The sequence below is a fragment of the Hemiscyllium ocellatum genome, chromosome 3, assembly GCF_020745735.1.
Source record: "Hemiscyllium ocellatum isolate sHemOce1 chromosome 3, sHemOce1.pat.X.cur, whole genome shotgun sequence".
Taxonomy (NCBI): Eukaryota; Metazoa; Chordata; class Chondrichthyes; order Orectolobiformes; family Hemiscylliidae; genus Hemiscyllium; species Hemiscyllium ocellatum.
This window is the reverse complement of record NC_083403.1, coordinates 2,982,240-3,002,239: the sequence shown is the minus strand read 5'-3', so window position 1 is coordinate 3,002,239 and position 20,000 is coordinate 2,982,240. Positions and strand designations below refer to the sequence as shown.

The 20,000-nt window shown below is 51.7% G+C and overlaps 1 protein-coding gene and 1 long non-coding RNA gene across 2 annotated transcripts in view; both read right to left on the bottom strand.

Moving 5' to 3' along the window:
• The window catches only part of LOC132832073 (tau-tubulin kinase 1-like), an 85,519-nt gene extending 71,393 nt beyond the window's left edge, over positions 1 to 14,126 (bottom strand). Inside the window, exons 1-5 of the mRNA XM_060849789.1 lie at positions 14,117 to 14,126; positions 14,029 to 14,066; positions 13,223 to 13,288; positions 6,777 to 6,869; positions 3,640 to 3,765 (exon numbers count right to left, since the gene is read on the bottom strand). Coding sequence (XP_060705772.1) covers positions 3,640 to 3,765; positions 6,777 to 6,869; positions 13,223 to 13,288; positions 14,029 to 14,066; positions 14,117 to 14,126 — 333 coding nt within the window. The remainder of the gene's footprint in view (positions 1 to 3,639; positions 3,766 to 6,776; positions 6,870 to 13,222; positions 13,289 to 14,028; positions 14,067 to 14,116) is intronic.
• Positions 14,127 to 14,933: 807 nt separating this feature from the next.
• LOC132830255 (uncharacterized) lies at positions 14,934 to 19,977 on the bottom strand. The gene is made up of 3 exons (XR_009646355.1): positions 19,838 to 19,977; positions 18,877 to 18,981; positions 14,934 to 15,225 (listed from the first exon to the last, which is right to left on the bottom strand). It is a non-coding gene; the product is annotated as an uncharacterized LOC132830255 (long non-coding RNA).
• Positions 19,978 to 20,000: the final 23 nt, after the last annotated feature.

The following is a 20,000-nucleotide window of genomic DNA, read 5'->3' as shown; positions in this document are numbered from 1 at the left end:
CTATTTTGTTGTATAAGTGGGACTTTTATTTATTGGAACAGCATACTGTTAGAATCTCACTTTATTCAGGAATAGTTAGTAGTTAGAAGGGATTTATTGGGTTTACTAATAATTCAGTTGTAATTCACAGTTAGAGATCGATAAATAAATTGCTAGTTGCTGATTTTAGAGTGAGTGTTAGGGATTTATTTTATTTCAAAGTTATAGAGTCATAGAGATGTACAGCATGGAATCAGACCCTTCGGTCCAACCCGTCCACACCGACCAGATATCCCAACCCAATCTAGTCCCACCTGCCAGCACCCGGCCCATATCCCTCCAAACCCTTCCTATTCATATACCCATCCAAATGCCTCTTAAATGTTGTATTAGAACCAGCCTCCACCACATCCTCTGGCAGCTCATTCCATACACGTACCACCCTCTGTGTGAAAATGTTGCTCCATAGGTCTCTTTTATATCTTTCCCCTCTCATCCTAACCTATGCCCTCTAGTTCTGGACTTCCCCACCCCAGGGAAAAAACTTTGTCTATTTATCCTATCCATACCCCTCATAATTTTATAAACCTCTATAAGGTCACCCCTCAGCCTCTGACGCTCCAGGGAAAACAGCCCCAGCCTGTTCAGCCTCTCCCTGTAGCTCAGATCCTCCAACCCTGGCAACATCCTTGTAAATCTTTTCTGAACCCTTTCGAGTTTCACAACATCTTTCCGATAGGAAGGAGACCAGAACTGCCTGCAATATTCCAACAGTGGCCTAACCAATGTCCTGTACAGCCGCAACATGACCTCCCAACTCCTGAACTCAATACTATGACCAATAAAGGAAAGTATACCAAACACCTTCTTCACTATCCTATCTACCTGCGACTCCACTTTCAAGGAGCTATGAACCTGCACTCCAAGGTCTCTTTGTTCAGCAACACTCCCTAGGACCTTACCATTAAGTGTATAAGTCCTGCTAAGATTTGCTTTCCCAAAATGCAGCACCTCACATTTATCTGAATTAAACTCCATCTGCCACTTCTCAGCCCATTGGCCCATCTGGTCCAGATCCTGTTGTAATCTGAGGTAACCCTCTTCGCTGTCCACTACACCTCCAATTTTGGTGTCACCTGCAAACTTACTAACTGTACCTCTTATGCTCGCATCCAAATCATTTCTGTAAATGACAAAAAGTAGAGGACCCAGCACCAATCCTTGTGGCACTCCACTGGTCACAGGCCTCCAGTCTGAAAAACAACCCTCCACCACCACCCTCTGTCTTCTACTTTTGAGCCAGTTCTGCATCCAAATGACTAGTTCTCCTTGTATTCTGTGAGATCTAATCTTGTTAATCAGTCTCCCACGGGGAACCTGGTCGAACGCCTTACTGAAGTCCATATAGATCACATCTACTGCTCTGTCCTCATCAATCCTCTTTATTATTTCCTCAAAAAACTCAAATCAAGTTTGTGAGACATGATTTCCCACGCACAAAGCCACGTTGACTATCCCGAATCAGTCCTGCCTTTCCAAATACATGGACATCCTGTCCCTCAGGATTCCCTCCAACAACTTACCCACCACCAAGGTCAGGCTCACTGGTCTATAGTTCCCTGGCTTGTCCTTACCACCCTTCTTAAACAGTGGCACCATGTTAGTCAACCTCCAGTCTTCCGGCACCTCACCTGTGACTATCGATGATACAAATATCTCAGCAAGAGGCCCAGCAATCACTTCTCTCGCTTCCCACAGAGTTCTCGGGTACACCTGATCAGGGCCTGGGGATTTATCCACCTTTAACCGTTTCAGGACATCCAGCACTTCCTCCTCTGTAATCTGGACATTTTGCAAGATGTCACCATCTATTTCCCTACATTCTATATCTTCCATATCCTTTTCCACAGTAAACACTGATGCAAAATACTCATTTAGTATCTCCCCCATTTTCTGTGGCTCCACACAGAGGCTGCCTTGCTGATCTTTGAGGGGCCCTATTCTCTCCCTAGTTACCCTTTTGTCCTTAATGTATTTATAAAAACCCTTTGGCTTCTCCTTAATTCTATTTGCCAAAGCTATCTCATGCCCCCTTTTTGCCCTCCTGATTTCCCTCTTAAGTATACTCCTACTGCCTTTATACTCTTCTAAGGATTCCCTCGATCTATCCTGTCTGTACCTGATATATGCTTCCTTCTTTTTCTTAACCAAACCCTCAATTTCTTTAGTCATCCAGCATTCCCTATACCTACCAGCCTTCCCTTTCACCCTGACAGGAATATACTTTCTCTGGATTCTCGTTATCTCACTTCTGAAGGCTTCCCATTTTCCAGCCGTCCCTTTACCTGCGAACATCTGCTCCCAACCTCTTATATGCTTCATGAGGATGACCCCTGGGATGGAGGGATTGTCTCATGAACAAAGGTTAATAATGATCACCGGGTAACAGCTAAACAGAAAGGGATTTGCTCCCTGGTGATTATTCCTGAATTAAGGCAGCATAGATAGAGCTGGTTCCCTTCCCTTTAGGAGTAACAAGAAGATGGGGTACTGGGCTAATGGTAGGCTACTTGGAAGTGTGGATGAGCAGAGGGATGTTGGTGTCCATGTACATAGATCTCTGAAAGTTGCCACCCAGGTAAATAGTGCTGTGAGGAAGGCATATGGTGTACTGGGCTTTATTGGTAGAGGAATCGAGTTCCGGAGTCCTGAGGTCATGTTGCAGTTGTATAAGACTCTGATGCGGCCTCATCTGGAGTATTGTGTGCAGTTTTGGTCGCCATACTATAGCAAGGACGTGGAGGCATTGGAACGAGTGCAGAGGAGGTTTACCAGGATGTTGCCTGGTATGGTAGGAAGATCGTATGAGGAAAGGCTGAGGCACTTGGGGCTGTTCTCATTGGAGAAGAGAAGGTTTAGGGGAGATTTGATAGAGGTGTATAAGATGATTAGGGGTTTAGATAGGGTTGACACTGAGAACCTTTTTCCGCTAATGGAGTCAGGTGTTACTAGGGGACACAGCTTTAAATTAAGGGGTGGTAGGTATAGGACAGATGTTAGGGGTAGATTCTTTACTCAGCGGGTTGTGAGTTCATGGAATGCCCTGCCAGTAGCAGTGGTGGACTCTCCCTCTTTATGGGCATTTAAACGGGCATTGGATAGGCATATGGAGGAGAGTGGGCTAGTGTAGGTTAGGTAGGCTTGGATCGGTGCAACATCGAGGGCCGAAAGGCCTGTACTGCGCTGTATTTTTCTATGTTCTATGAATAGGACAAGAGTCCAATTCCTCAGATCCTCACAAATTGTAACACCCCCACTATCTTCCCATGCACTTCCTTCTCCCTCCCCTCCTCAGTACAACGTGCTCTCTGCCTCCCCTGACCCTCCCTCCCTCCCTCTGAATGAATCTCCCTCCCCTCCTCAGTACGACCCTCCCTCCTTCCCTCAGGTCAACCCACCGTCCCCAACCCTCCTCCTCCCCCTACCCCAGGTGATCCCTCCCCCTCCCCCTGACCCTCCCTCTCTCCCCGACGCTCCTTCCCCCTCCCACTCCCAGGATATTGGGAGATAGAGAGTGATGGAATGATTTAAGCGTGGCCCTGGGAACAGGGTGGGGAACACAGAGAGCGAGCGAGCGAGCAGGCTGCTGCTGCACCATACCTGGTAATCTGGTTTGGTGAAATAATCCAGCGAGGAAACATGATCAAGGAAACTGTGGAATTCAGACGGCATGTGCTTCAGGAGCATGCGGTGATCATACTTTTCCTTAATGAGACCGACCTGCTCCTGCAAGGACAGGGAGAGTCATCAGCCACATGGACCAGGGACACAACACAGCACCAGGCTGCCTCACACAGAGAGAGAGAGAGAGAGAGGGGGAGAGAGACACACGCACCCCCCCACTCGCACAGAGACACACACACACACCCACCCCCAGTCCCACAGACCCACCCCCACTCGCATAGAGACACACACACACACTCCCGCTCGCAGAGACACACACACACACACCCTCCCGCTCGCAGAGACACACACACACACACACCCCCACACGGAGAGACACACACACACACCCCCACACAGACACACGCACACATCCCGCCCGCTCGTACAGACCCACCCCCACACGCACAGAGACACACACACACCCCCACTCGCAGAGAGACACACACACCCACCCCCGCTCGCAGACACACACACACACACCCCCGCTCGCAGAGAGAGACACACACACACACACCCCCGCTCGCAGAGAGAGACACACACACACACCCCCGCTCGCACAGAGAGACACACACACCCCCCCGCTCGCACAGAGACACACACACACCCCCGCTCGCAGAGAGAGACACACACACCCCCGCTCGCAGAGAGAGACACACACACACACCCCCGCTCGCAGACACACACACACACACCCGCTCGCACAGAGACACACACACCCCCGCTCGCAGACACACACACACACCCCCGCTCGCAGAGAGAGACACACACACACACCCCCGCTCGCACAGAGACACACACACACACCCCGCTCGCACAGACACACACACACACCCCCGCTCGCACAGAGACACACACACACACACACCCGCTCGCACAGAGACACACACACACACACACCCGCTCGCACAGAGAGACACACACACACCCGCTCGCACAGAGACACACACACACACCCGCTCGCACAGAGACACACACACACCCGCTCGCACAGAGAGAGACACACACACCCCCGCTCGCAGAGAGAGACACACACACACCCCCGCTCGCAGAGAGAGACACACACACACCCCCGCTCGCAGAGAGAGACACACACACACCCCCGCTCGCAGAGAGACACACACACACACCCCCGCTCGCACAGAGAGACACACACACACACCCCCGCTCGCACAGAGAGACACACACACACACCCCCGCTCGCACAGAGAGACACACACACACACCCCGCTCGCACAGAGACACACACACACACACCCCCGCTCGCACAGAGACACACACACACACACCCCCGCTCGCACAGAGACACACACACACACACCCCCGCTCGCACAGAGACACACACACACACCCCCGCTCGCACAGAGACACACACACACACCCCCGCTCGCACAGAGACACACACACACACCCCCGCTCGCACAGAGACCCACACACACACACACACACCCGCTCGCAGAGAGAGACACACACACCCCCGCTCGCACAGAGACACACACACACCCGCTCGCAGAGAGACACACACACACCCGCTCGCAGAGAGAGACACACACACCCCCGCTCGCAGAGACACACACACACACCCCCGCTCGCAGAGAGAGAGACACACACACACCCCCACTCGCAGAGACACACCCCCGCTCGCAGAGACACACCCCCGCTCGCAGAGACACACCCCCGCTCGCAGAGACACACCCCCGCTCGCAGAGACACACCCCCGCTCGCAGAGACACACCTCCGCTCGCAGAGACACACCTCCGCTCGCAGAGACACACCTCCGCTCGCAGAGACACACCTCCGCTCGCAGAGACACACCTCCGCTCGCAGAGACACACCTCCGCTCGCAGAGACACACCTCCGCTCGCAGAGACACACCTCCGCTCGCAGAGACACACACACACACACCCCCGCTCGCAGAGAGAGACACACACACACCCCCGCTCGCAGAGACACACACACACACCCCCGCTCGCAGAGAGAGACACACACACACACCCCCACTCGCAGAGACAGACACACACACACACCCCCGCTCGCAGAGACACACACACACACACCCCCGCTCGCAGAGACACACACACACACACCCCCGCTCGCAGAGACACACACACACACACCCCCGCTCGGAGACACACACACACACACAGCCCCGCTCGCAGAGACACACACACACACACAGCCCCGCTCGCAGAGAGAGACACACACACACACAGCCCCGCTCGCAGAGACACACACACACACACACACACACACACACAGCCCCGCTCGCAGAGACACACATATACACACACACACACAGCCCCGCTCGCAGAGACACACATATACACACACACACACAGCCCCGCTCGCAGAGAGACACACACACACACCCGTTCGCAGAGAGAGACACACACACGCACACCCCCGCTCGCAGACACACACACACACCCCCACTTACACAGAGACACACACACCCATCCCACCTTGTGCGCGCGCGCACACACACACACACACACGTTTAAAATGTGCTGTTATTGCAACAGCAAAGAATGTAAAGTTTGTAAGGTGACTAACTGAACCCAGATATTGCTGGTTTGGGATTACCATCCGTTGTTCCCTGATTTGGGAATCACAAAAAGCACCACTGGAGAATATCCAACAGCACAGGCAGGGACAGCACGATGGAGAAGCTGAGCAAACCAGCAGAGAGTGAAGGACCTGACTGAAGGCTGTGAGAGAGGGCAGCAGCAGTTATATCGGAGCTTTCTGACAGGTCGTGGCTGAAGCAAACTGGACCCACCATCGCTTTGAAATAAAACCAGCAAGGATCAGGAACCCACTGCCTGAGAACAGGAGGTCACAAATGGAAAGGTGACTTTCCAGAGGGACGAGATCATTACTGAGAGAGACCGTGCCAGGCGATGGGCTCAGGACATGTGAGTGAGACAAGTGAGACTGCTCCTTCACAGAGAGGTAACACAACAGCCCTACTCAGAGCTTGAACCAGTCTATGATTCCTGACACATGCCCCTTGGTTGGCACCTGGACCCCCCACCTTCGCCAGGTTACCTGGTCTCTGATTGGGTGGTACCCACCTTGTCCTTGATTTTTCTCCAGGGTAGCTGACCCACTGCAAACTCCACCAACATGTAGAAGAGTGACCAGAGATCGTCGTGACGACCCATCTCCTGTAGATTGAGAAGGCGGCAATTAATCCCCCTCAGTCCGTGTGATCAGCCTTGCTCTCTCTCTCTTTCTCACGTTTACGGTCAGAGAGTCATGTAGCAGGTAAACAGACCCTTTGGTCTAACTTGCCCATGCCAGCCAGGTTTCCTGCACTGAATTAGTCCGACTTATAATGTTCCAACTGTACCAGCCTCCACCACTTCCTCTGGCAGCTCATTTCATACATGTACCACTCTCTGCAGGAAAAAGTTGCCCCTTAGGTCCCTTTTAAATCTTTTCCCTCTCACCTTTAACCTATGCCCTCTCGTTCTGGACTCCCCCACCCTGGGGAGAAGGTTTTGACTTCACCCACTCCACACCCGTCATGATTTTACAAACCTCAATAAGGCCACCCCTCAGTCTCCAACGCTCCAGCCCCAGCCTATCCCTGTAGATCAAACCCTCCAGTCTCTTTCCTGAACCCTTCTCAGTTTAATACCATCCTTCCTGCAGCAGGGTGACCAGAACCGTATGTTGTACAGCTCTGACATGCAATCCCAACTCCTGGACTCAGCGCTCTGCCCAACAAAGGCAACTGAACCATCACCTACTCTTCCACCCAGTCTATCCACAACACCACTTTCACACAACTGTGTACCTGCACCCCTGGCTCTCTCCATTCAACAGCCCCCACCCCTGGGCCAATAGACAATAGGTGCAGGAGTAGGCCATTCTGCCCTTCGAGCCTGCACCACCATTCAATATGATCATGGCTGATCATCCTTAATCAGTATCCTGTTCCTGCCTTATCCCCATAGCCTTTGATTCTTTTGAGAGGTCTATCCAACTCTTTCTTAAATGAATCCAGAGACTGGGCCTCCACTGCCCTCCCCAGCCACCACTCTCTGGGTGAAGAAGTTTCTCCTCATCTCTGTCCTAAATGGTCTACCCCGTATTTTTAAGCTGTGTCCTCTGGTTCGGCACTCACCCATCAGCGGAAACATGTTTCCTGCTGCCAGAGTGTCCAATCCTTTCATAATCTTATATTCTCAATCAGTTCCCCTCTCAGTCTTCTCAACTCAAGGGTATACAAGCCCAGTCGCTCCAGTCTTTCAGTGTAAGGTAATCCTGCCATTCCAGGAATTGACCTCGTGAACCTACGCTGCACTCCCTCAATAGCCAGAATGTCTTTCCTCAAATTTGGAGACCAGAACTGCACACAGTACTCCAGGGGTGATCTCACCAGGGCCCTGTACAGCTGCAGAAGAACCTCTTTGCTTCTATACTCAATCCCTCTTGTTATGAAGGCCAGCATGCTATTAGCCTTCTTCACTACCTGCTGTACCTGCATGCTTATCTTCATTGACTGGTGTACAAGAACACCCAGATCTCTCTGTACTGCCCCTTTACCTAAACTGATTCCATTGAGGTAGTAATCTGCCTTCCTGTTCTTGCCACCAAAGTGGATAACCATACATGTATCCACATTAAACTGCATCTGCCATGCATCTGACCACTCACCTAACCTGTCCAGGTCACCCTGTAATCGCCCAGCATCCTCCTCACATTTCACCCTGCCACCCAGCTTAGTATCATCAGCAGATTTGCTAATGTTATTTTTAATACCTTCATCTATATCATTAATGTACATTGTAAAACTCTGCAGTCCCAGCACTGATCCCTGCGGCACCTGCCATTCCGAAATGGAGCTGTTTATCACTACTCTTTGTTTCCTATCAGCCAACCAACTTTCAATCCAAGTTAGTACTTTGCCCCCAATACCATGCGCCCTGATTTTGCTCACTAACCTCCTATGTGGGACTTTATCAAAAGCTTGCTGAAAGTCCAGGTACACCACATCTACTGGATCTCCCTCGCCCATCTTCAGAGTTACATCCTCAAAAAATTCCAAAGATTAGTCAAGCATGATTTCCCCTTCATAAATCCATGCTGACTCTGCCCTATCCTGTTACTACTATCCAGATGTGTCATAATTTCATCCTTTATAATAGACTCCAGCATCTTTCCCACCACTGAGGTCAGACTAACTGGTCTATAATTTCCTGCTTTCTCTCTCCCACCTTTCTTAAAAAGTGGTACAACATTAGCCACCCTCCAATCCTCAGGAACTGATCCCGAATCTATTGAACTCTGGAAAATAATCACCAACGCATCCACGGTTTCTTGAGCCACCTCCTTCAGTACCTTGGGATGTAGACCATCAGGCCCTGGGGACTTATCAACCTTCAGACCTAACAGTCTCTCCAACACCAATTCCTGAAATATAAATTCCCTTCAGTTCAGGTCCTTCAGCCACTGTTACCTCAGGGAGATTGCTTGTGTCTTCCCCAGTGAACACAGATCTGAAGTACCAATTCGATTCTTCTGCCATTTCTTTGTTCCCCGTAATATATTCCCCTGTTTCTGTCTTCAAGGGCCCAATTTTAGTCTTAACCAATTTTTTGCCTTTCACATACCTAAAAAAGCTTTTACTATCCTCCCTTATATTATTGGCCAGTTTACCTTTGTACCTCATTTTTTCTCTGCGTATTTCCTTCTTAGTAACCCTCTGTTGTTCTTTAAAAGCTTCCCAGTCCTCCATTTTCCCACTTATCTTTGCTATGTTATAGTTTTTCTCTTTTAACTTTATATGTTTCTTAATTTCCCTCGTCAGCCACGGCCACCCATGCCTCCTCCTGGGATCTTTCTTCCTTTTTGGAATGAACTGATCCTGCAACTTCTGCATTATACACAGAAATATCCACCATTGTTCCTCCACTACCATCCCTGCACCACTGAACTTTGGCCAGCTCCTCCCTCATAGCTCCATAGTTCCCTTTATTCAACAGAAGTACTGACACTTCCGATTCTACCCTCTCCCTCTCAAATTGCAGATTAAAGCTTATTGTATTATGGTCACTACTTCCCAATGGCTCCTTCACTTCGAGGTCCCTGATCAATTCTGGTTCGTTATACAATACCAGATCCAGAATTACCTTCTCCCTGGTCGGCTCCAGCACCAGCTGCTCTAAGAATCCATCTCGGAGGCACTCCACAAAGTCTCTTTCTTGAGGTCCAATACCATCCTGATTCTCCCAGTCTACCTGCATGTTGAAATCCCCCATAATAACTGTAGTAACATCTTTGCGACCGGCCAATTTCAGCTCCTTATTCAACTTACATCCGACATCCAGGCTACTGTTTGGGGGCCTGTAGATAATTCCCAAGAGGGTCTTTCTACCCTTAGAATTTTGTCAGCTCTATCCCTTACTGACTCTACATCCCCTGATTCTAGGTCCCCCTAGCACACCACTGCTCACCTTCTCAAAAAACTCAGTGAGGTTTGTGAGACACGGCCTGCCCTTGATGAAACCATGTTGACTATTTCCAATCAAATTGTTGCTTGCTAGAGGATTATAAATCCAATCTCGTATATTCCTTTCCAAAACCTTACCTACAACAGAAGTAAGCCTCACCGATCTGTAATTACCTGGGTCATCTCTACTGCCTTTCTTGAATAAGGGCACAACATTTGCAATCCTCCAGTCCTCTGGTACTAAACCCGTACACAATGACGACTCAAAGATCAAGGCCAAAGGCTCTGCTATCTCCTCCCTAGCTTCCCAGAGAATCCTTGGAAAAATCTCATCCAGCCCAGGGAACTTGTCTACTTTCACTCCTTCCTGAATTGATAATGCCTCCTCCTTACTAACCTCGATCTTTCCTGGTCTCCTATCTCGTGTATCATTCTCCTCTCCAATATTCTCTTTTTCCTGAGTGAACACCGATGAGAAATGTTCGTTTATCCCCTCTCCGATCTCCACAGGGTCCACACTCAACGTCCCACTTCTGTCTTTGACTGGCCCTATTCCTACCCTAATCATCCTTTTATTCCTCACATACCTAAAGAAAGCTTTAGGGTGCTCCTTTATTCTACCTGTTAAAGACTGCTCATATCCTCTCTTTGCTCTTAACTCTCTCTTTAAATCCTTCCGAGCTGATCTGTAACTCTCCATCGCCTCATCTGAACCATCTTGTGTCATCAACACATAAGCCTCCTACTTCTGCTTAACAAGTGATACAATTTCTGTAGTAAACCACGGTTCCCTTACCTTATCACTTCCTCCCTGCCTGACAGGGACATACCTATCAAGGACACACAATATCTGTTCCTTAAACCAGTTCCACATCTCCATTGTCCCCATCCCCTGCATCTTGCTCCCCCATTCTATGCCTCCTAAGTCTTGCCTAATTGCATTAAAGTTGACCTTGCCCCATCGATAACTCTTGGCCTGTGACATGTACCTATCCCTTTCCATCGCTAAACATAACTGAATTATGGTCACTCTCTCCAAAGTGCTCACCTACAACTAAATCAAACACCTGACCTGGTTCATTACCAAGCACCAGACCCAGTGTGGCCTCCCCTTTTGTCGGCCCTTCGACATACTGTGTCAGGAAACCCTCCTGTACACATTGGACCCAAACTGATCCAACTGACGTACTAGAGTTATAGCATTTCCAGACAATGTTGGGGAAGGTAAAGTCTCCCATAATGACCACCCAGTTCCTTTCACTCCTACCCAGAACCGATTTGCCAATCCTCTCCTCCACCTCCCTGGAACTCTGCGGAGGCCTATAAAAATCTCCCAGTGTGACCTCTCCCCTCCTGTTTCTAACCTCAGCCCACACTACCTCAGTAGACGAGTCCTCGTCAAAAGTTCTCTCAGCCACCGATATACTGTCCTTGACTAACAAGGCCACACCTCCCCCTCTTTTACCACCATACCTGTTCTTAATGAAAGATCTAAACCCTGGAACCTACAACACCCATTCCTCACCCTGCTTTATCTAAATTAAACTGTATCTGCCCCTCCTCAGCCCACTGGCCCATCTGATCAAAATCCCGTTGTACTCTGCGGTAACATTCTTCACTGTCCACTACACCTCCAATTGTGGTGTCATCCACAATCTTACTCACCAAGTCTCCTGTATTCTCATCCAAACTGTTTATATAAATGATGAACAGCAGTGGACCCAGCATCAATTCCAGTGAGACACTGCTGGTCATAGGCCTCCAGTCTGACCAACAACCCTCCATCATCCTCTGTCTCCTACTGTCAAGCCAATCTTGTATCTCACCTTTTCTAACCTCACTAACTAACCAACCATGCAGATGTCAACTGCTCGACTTTCACCTATACTCTTGGTCACCTCTTCAAAGAAGCTCAGTCGAGTTAGTGGGAGATGATTTCCCAGGCACAAAGCCATGCTGACTATCCCGAATCAGTCCTTGCCTTTTCAAATGCCTGGAGCTCCTGCCTCTCAGAACCCCCTCCAACAACTTATCTCCACTGACGTCAGGCTCACCGATCTGTAGTCCTCTGACTTTTCCTTATGGTCTTTCTTAAACAATGGCACAACATTAGCCACCCTCCAGACTTCTGGCACCTCACCCATGGCTCTCAATGATACAAGTACCCCTGCGAAGGGGCCCACAATTTCTTCCCAGGCTCCCCACAATGGCCTTAATTAGGGCCTTAATGGTCAGCCTCACCCTCTCCTCCATTTTTTATTTGTTCCTATCCCGACACAAACAGCCAAATGTCCTGTCAATTGCACAGACAGCGGGACACGAGCTTCATGCAGTTGAGGAGAGACCTTCTCTGTTCGTTGGGTCGAACGTTCCAATGTTGGCCTAGCCGTAATGTCACTGCATGAGTAATCCAGAGCCCAGGTAACCAACTGGGGACATTGGTTCAATTGTTACCGTGGAAGAGGCTGGTATCTGAAATGCATGTAACCATTGTCAATTCTCATACAAATCTGTCCGGCTGACTCATGTCCTTCCGGGAAGGAAATCCGGCCTACTTGAGTCTCCAGACCCACAGCATGGTACTTTTCCCAATAAATACCAGCCTTGCCAATGATGACCATTTCCCACATCCAAACATAGTGCCACTAACATCAGTGACCTCTCTCTGTCGATCTAACCTTGGCCTCTTTGTTCTTCCCAATTATCACCTCAAACTGACCCAAGTGTGAAGTTCAAATGCGCCTTCCATGCACTTTGAGTTTTTAAAATTGTTTTCTCATATTTGGTCTCTCTCCCTGCTCTCCCACCTTTGGCAGCATCCCACATGTTTTGAAATTGGGGTCTGGATTGTGTTTCTGCAGATGATAGCCAGTGATGTCTACACCAAACCCTGTGGGCTCCTCCATCCCACCTGCTCTTGTCGAAGGAACTACCTTTAACTTCTTGTCTGCACATTGTTGCTTTGGGGATTTCTACATGACTTCAACTCCCATTCTACCTTCTAGCCCCAATAACACTCCCACCCGTCACCGGGAAGAGCATGAACATACAGTCCCTTACTCGGTTTTTGTGAGCATTGACAGATGCGTAGCGAACGGTTCCTCGGAATCCAGCAACTGCTCGAGGCTGCAACAAAGGCAAGACAAAGGTCACATGTGAGAATCTGTACATCAGACGGTGCCAGGGTTATACAACACTGGGCTCCCCCAGGAAAATCCCAGACAGGCCTGGGAATCTCCCCTGGAAAACTCCCAGACAAGCCTGGGAATCTCCCGGACAGGCCCAGGAATCTCCTGTGGGAATCTCCCAGACGGGCCTGGGAATCTCCCCTGGAAAACTCCCAGACAAGCCTGGGAATCTCCCACATGCCTAGGAATCTCCTGTTGGAATCTCCCAGAGAAGCCCGGGAATCTTCTGTGGGAATCTCCCAGACAAGCCTGGGAGTGTCCCAGACAGGCCCAGAAATCTCCTGTTGGAATCTCCTGGACGGGCCCGGAAATCTCCTGTGGGAATCTCACAATCAGGCCCAGGAATCTCCCTGGTGAATCTCCCAGACAGGCCCAAGAATCTCCCCGGGGAGTCTCCCAGACAGGACCGGGAATCTCCCCAGGGAATCTCCCAGACAGGCCCGGGAATCTCCCCAGGGAATCTCCCAGACAGGCCCAGGAATCACCCCAGGGAATCTCCCAGACAAGGCCGGGAATCTCCTTTGGGAATCTTCCGGATGGGCCTGGGAGTCTCCTGTGGTAATCTCCCAGACAAGCCTGGGCATCTCCCAGACAAGCCCAGGAATCTCCTGGAGGAATCTCCCAGAAGTTCCCAGGAGTCTTCCTGTGATGAGGTCCCAAATCCAGTGAGCTGCTCACCTGAACCCCAGCGGTGCCCCCACAGGTCAGCGATGGAGCTAATCAGGAGCTGGTGCTTAGCTGAAGATTCATATTCTCATCATCTCACTGAAAGTCATCTCAGGGCTATACCATGATCAAAACAAAGGGAGACAGTGACAAAATAAACTCATCAAAGCAAAGGAGATGAAACGGAAAGATTGGGATCGAGTTCAGTCACTGAGCTTGCAGAGCTCACCATTACTGGTTCACACTGAAACAATTCCAGAACCTTCTCTGCTCACAGAAGCACAGGCTAACTCCCTGAAGATCTCACACCCCCCAGACCACACCACTGCCCTGAACCCTGACCCCGGGATTATGCCCTGAACCCTGACCCCGGGATTAACCCCTGAACTCTGACCCCGGGATTAACCCCTGACCCCATGAATAACCCCTGAACCCTGACCCCGGGATTAACCCCCGAACACTGACCCCGGGATTAAACCCCTCCCAAATCTTGACTCAGGATTACCAATCTGAGTCACGACCTTGGAGAAATGACCACGCCCCACCCCCCAAACTCCAATGCAACACTCTCTGGGGAAACACTCCCCCTCCCAAACCCAATCCCGGGATTACTCCCTGAACCCAGAATTACCTCCAGCCCAAAACCCCGACCCTGGAATTACCCTCGAACCCTGACCCTGGAGAAGCACTCCCCCCAAATGTGGCCTTGGGATTAACACCCGAACCCTGACTCCAGGGACACCATGCCTCCCCCCCCACCCTTCCCCACCCCCACACCTCACCGGAACCCAACCACGGGGACACCCCTTGAACCTTGATCCATGGGAAACCCCTGAACCCTGACCTCAGTCTCCCAGACCAAATCCTGATCTGTGGGAAACCCCGTGAACCCTGACCCCTCACCCCAGGATTTCCTCCCTGAACCCTGACCCCGGTCTCCCAGGCTGAACCCAGATTCCTAGGGTACTCCAACCCCCTGCCCACCTGATGGTACTGGCCTGAGAGTGTGCTGGAAGGCAGGTCCTGCTGTGGGTCAGAGAGGGGCCTGTCCAGTAAAACTGACTGAAGTAGCGACAAGCACTGCTGCTGCTGAAAGACTCCTACAGTGCTGTCACCTTACACAGCCATGGGCACATGCAGGGGACAGGAGATCTGATCATCAAACAAAGGCAGCAGGACGGAACACAAGAATCAACAATCCAAAAGAAACTGCAAAACAAAAACAACAAATAAGCAACTGAATCCAAACAGAAAAGAAAACCAGCCCGAGAGACCATGTTGCACTAACTGGACTGGACTGGACCGGACAGATCTTCAGCATTTTACACACTAGCTTAACCACCAGAACTTCCCAAACCACAGCCACACCCTGTTTTTCAGTGCAGCACTCCCTCAGTACTGACCCACCGACAGTGCGGCGCTCGCCCTGTGACAGTGTGGCACTCCCTCGGCACTGGCCCTGTGACAGTGCAGCACTCCCTCGGCACTGGCCCTGTGACAGTGTGGCACTCCCTTGGCACTGGCCCTCAGACAGTGTGGCACTCCCTCGGCACTGGCCCTCAGACAGTGTGGCACTCCCTCGGCACTGGCCCTCAGACAGTGTGGCACTCCCGCGGCACTGGCCCTGTGACAGTGTGGCACTCCCGCGGCACTGGCCCTCTGGTAACGTAAAGGAAATGGGATGAAAATAGTGCAGTGATTGAGTTGGTGGCTGCAATGTCACTGTTCAGCTCTCTTAGCCAGACTAATACACCGGGACCCAGACGTACGTCAGACTATTATACCGAGACCCAGACGGACGGCAGACTAATATACCGGGACTCAGACGGTCATGAGACTAATATACCGGGACCCAGACGTACGGCAGACTAATATACCGGGACCCAGACGGACGTCAGACTAATATACCGGGACTCAGACGGTCATGAGACTAATATACCGGGACCCAGACGGACGTCAGACTAATATACCGGGACTCAGACGGTCATGAGACTAATATACCGGGACCCAGACGTACGGCAGACTAATATACCGGGACCCAGACGGTCATGAGACTAATATACTGGGACCCAGACATACGGCAGACTAATATACCGGGACCCAGACGGACGTCAGACTAATATACCGGGACCCAGACGGTCATGAGACTAATATACCGGGACCCAGACATACGGCAGACTAATATACCGGGACCCAGACGGACGTCAAACATACCAGGACCGGGATGTACGGCAAACTAATATACCAGGACCCAGACGGTCATGAGACTAATACACCGGTACCCAGACGTACGTCAGACGAATATACCGAGACACAGACGTACGTCAGACTAATATACCGGGACCCAGACATACTGAGGGGACAGTCCCACACACACACAGACTCTCACTGAGGGGACAGTCCCACACACACACACACACACACTGACTCTCACTGGGGGACAGTCCCACACACACACACACACACACACACACACACTGACTCTCACTGGGGGACAGTCCCCCACACACACACACACACTGACTCTCACTGGGGGGACAGTCCCACACACACACACACACACACTGACTCTCACTGTGGGGGACAGTCCCACACACACACACACTGACTCTCACTGTGGGGGACAGTCCCACACACACACACACTGACTCTCACTGTGGGGGACAGTCCCACACACACACACACTGACTCTCACTGGGGGACAGTCCCACACAAACACACTGACTCTCACTGGGCGGACAGTCCCACACACACACACACTGACTCTCACTGGGCGGACAGTCCCCCACACACACACACACACACACACTGACTCTCACTGGGGGACAGTCCCACACACACACACACACACACACACTGACTCTCACTGGGGGGACAGTCCCACATACACACACTGACTCTCACTGGGGGGACAGTCCCACACACACACACTGACTCACTGGGGGGACAGTCCCACACACACACACACACTGACTCTCACTGGGGGACAGTCCCACACACACACACTGACGCTCACTGGGCGGACAGTCCCACACACACACACACACACACACACACACACTGATTCTCACTGGAGGGACAGTCCCACACACACACACACACTGACTCTCACTGGAGGGACAGTCCCACACACACACACACACTGACTCTCACTGGAGGGACAGTCACACACACACACACACTGACTCTCACTGGCGGACAGTCCCACACACACACTGACTCTCACTGGAGGGACAGTCCCACACACACACACTGACTCTCACTGGGGGGACAGTCCCACACACACACACTGACTCTCACTGGAGGGACAGTCCCACACACACACACACACACACTGACTCTCACTGGAGGGACAGTCACACACACACACACACTGACTCTCACTGGCGGACAGTCCCACACACACACTGACTCTCACTGGAGGGACAGTCCCACACACACACACTGACTCTCACTGGGGGGACAGTCCCACACACACACACTGACTCTCACTGGAGGGACAGTCCCACACACACACACACACACACTGACTCTCACTGGGGGGACAGTCCCACACACACACTGACTCTCACTGGGGGGGACAGTCCCACACACACACTGACTCTCACTGGGGGGACAGTCCCACATACACACTGACTCTCACTGGGGGGACAGTCCCACATACACACACACTGACTCTCACTGGGGGGACAGTCCCACACACACACACACTGACTCTCACTGGGGGGACAGTCCCACACACACACACACTGACTCTCACTGGGGGGACAGTCACACACACACACACACAGACTCTCACTGGGGGAACAGTCCCACACACACACACACACACACACACACACACACACACACAGACTCTCACTGGGGGAACAGTCCCACACACACACACACTGACTCTCACTGGGGGGACAGTCCCACATACACACACTGACTCTCACTGGGGGGACAGTCCCACACACACACACAGACTCTCACTGGGGGGACAGTCCCACACACACACACAGACTCTCACTGGGGAGACAGTCCCACATACACACACACTGACTCTCACTGGGGAGACAGTCCCACACACACACACACACACACACACACTGACTCTCACTGGGGAGACAGTCCCACATACACACACACTGACTCTCACTGGGGGGACAGTCCCACATACACACACACTGACTCTCACTGGGGGGACAGTCCCACATACACACACACAGACTCTCACTGGGGGGACAGTCCCACACACACACACAGACTCTCACTGGGGGACAGTCCCACACACACACACAGACTCTCACTGGGGGGACAGTCCCACACACACACACACTGACTCTCACTGGGGGGACAGTCCCACACACACACACACTGACTCTCACTGGGGGGACAGTCCCACACACACACTGACTCTCACTGGGGGGACAGTCCCACATACACACACTGACTCTCACTGGGGGGACAGTCCCACATACACACACTGACTCTCACTGGGGGGACAGTCCCACACACACACACACTGACTCTCACTGGGGGGACAGTCCCACACACACACTGACTCTCACTGGGGGGACAGTCCCACATACACACACTGACTCTCACTGGGGGGACAGTCCCACATACACACACTGACTCTCACTGGGGGGACAGTCGCACACACACACACACACACACACACACACACACACTGACTCTCACTGGGGAGACAGTCCCACACACACACACACACTGACTCTCACTGGGGGGGGGGGGGGGAGGAACAGTCCCACACACACACTGACTCTCACTGGGGGACAGTCCCACACACACACACTGACTCTCACTGGGAGACAGCCGGGTGTGTGTGGGACCGTGTGTCGATGGTTGACTTACCGGCCGGACCTCCCCATTCGTGTTGGTGTACTGTCGTGCTAGACCAAAGTCCAACATGTAGCACTTTCTGTAGGTCGATGGTAAACGTCCCATTGCAAAGTTGGACTGCAGCATGGGGTTGTGGGAAGGTGTCCGTGGTAAAGAGAGAGAGAGAGGTAACCAGTTACAAGACAAAAACGAAACCACCTCATGTCTGTATCCTTTTTCCTGAGCCAAGATTCTTACTCAGGATGGAATGGAGTGGGCAACTGAGACCCAGAGAGAGAGAGAGAGAGAGTTAAAGACAAAGAGATGAGTGGAGAGAGAACGATTAGAGAGAGGGGTTTCACAGTGGCTCAGTGGTTAGCACTGCTGCCTCACAGCACCTGGGACCCTGGTTCAGGTAGATTGGTCATGTACAATTGCCCGTAGTGTTGGGGGGGGGGGTGTGTAGACTAGGTGCACTAGTCAGTCAGAAATGTCGGATCATAGGGTGGGGAATGGGTCTGGGTGGGGAATGGGTCTAGGTGGGAGATGGTGCGGAGGGTCAGTGTGGACTGGTTGGGCCCAGTGGCCTGTTTCCACACTGTAGGGAATCTGTGATCATAAGGAGGAGAAAGAGAGAGGGCTGTGTCGAGAGTTTCAGCAAGACAGAGAGATACGGAGACAAAGAGAGATTTAAACAGGGATGTGGACAGCCCAAACTGGAGGAACAGACCTTTCGGCCCATCAGGCCTGGGCCAACCACGATGGTATTTTAAACCAAATCCCATCAGCTTGTCCATGGTCTGTATCCTGCTATTCTCTCCTCTTCGTGTATCTCTCCAAATGCCTGTTAAACACCGTTGTTGTCTCTGATTCTCCCAGCTTCCCTGGCAGTGCCTTGGACAGAGCTGTAGCAGTGCAGCGTGCAGTGTGCAGGGCAGTGCTGGAAGGCCTGTTCCTCTGGGGACAGAGGACCTGCCTGTGTGCTCACACTCACCGGCTTGATGTCACGATGCAGAAACCCAACAGAATGGATGGCTTCAATGGACTGAAGGATCTGTTTGCCCAGCCTCAGGGTGGTGCTCATGGTAAACGTCCCTCTGGGCTGGCTACGTCGCAAGTCAGCGAGATTACGGCCCTGCAATACATCACAACCGTCA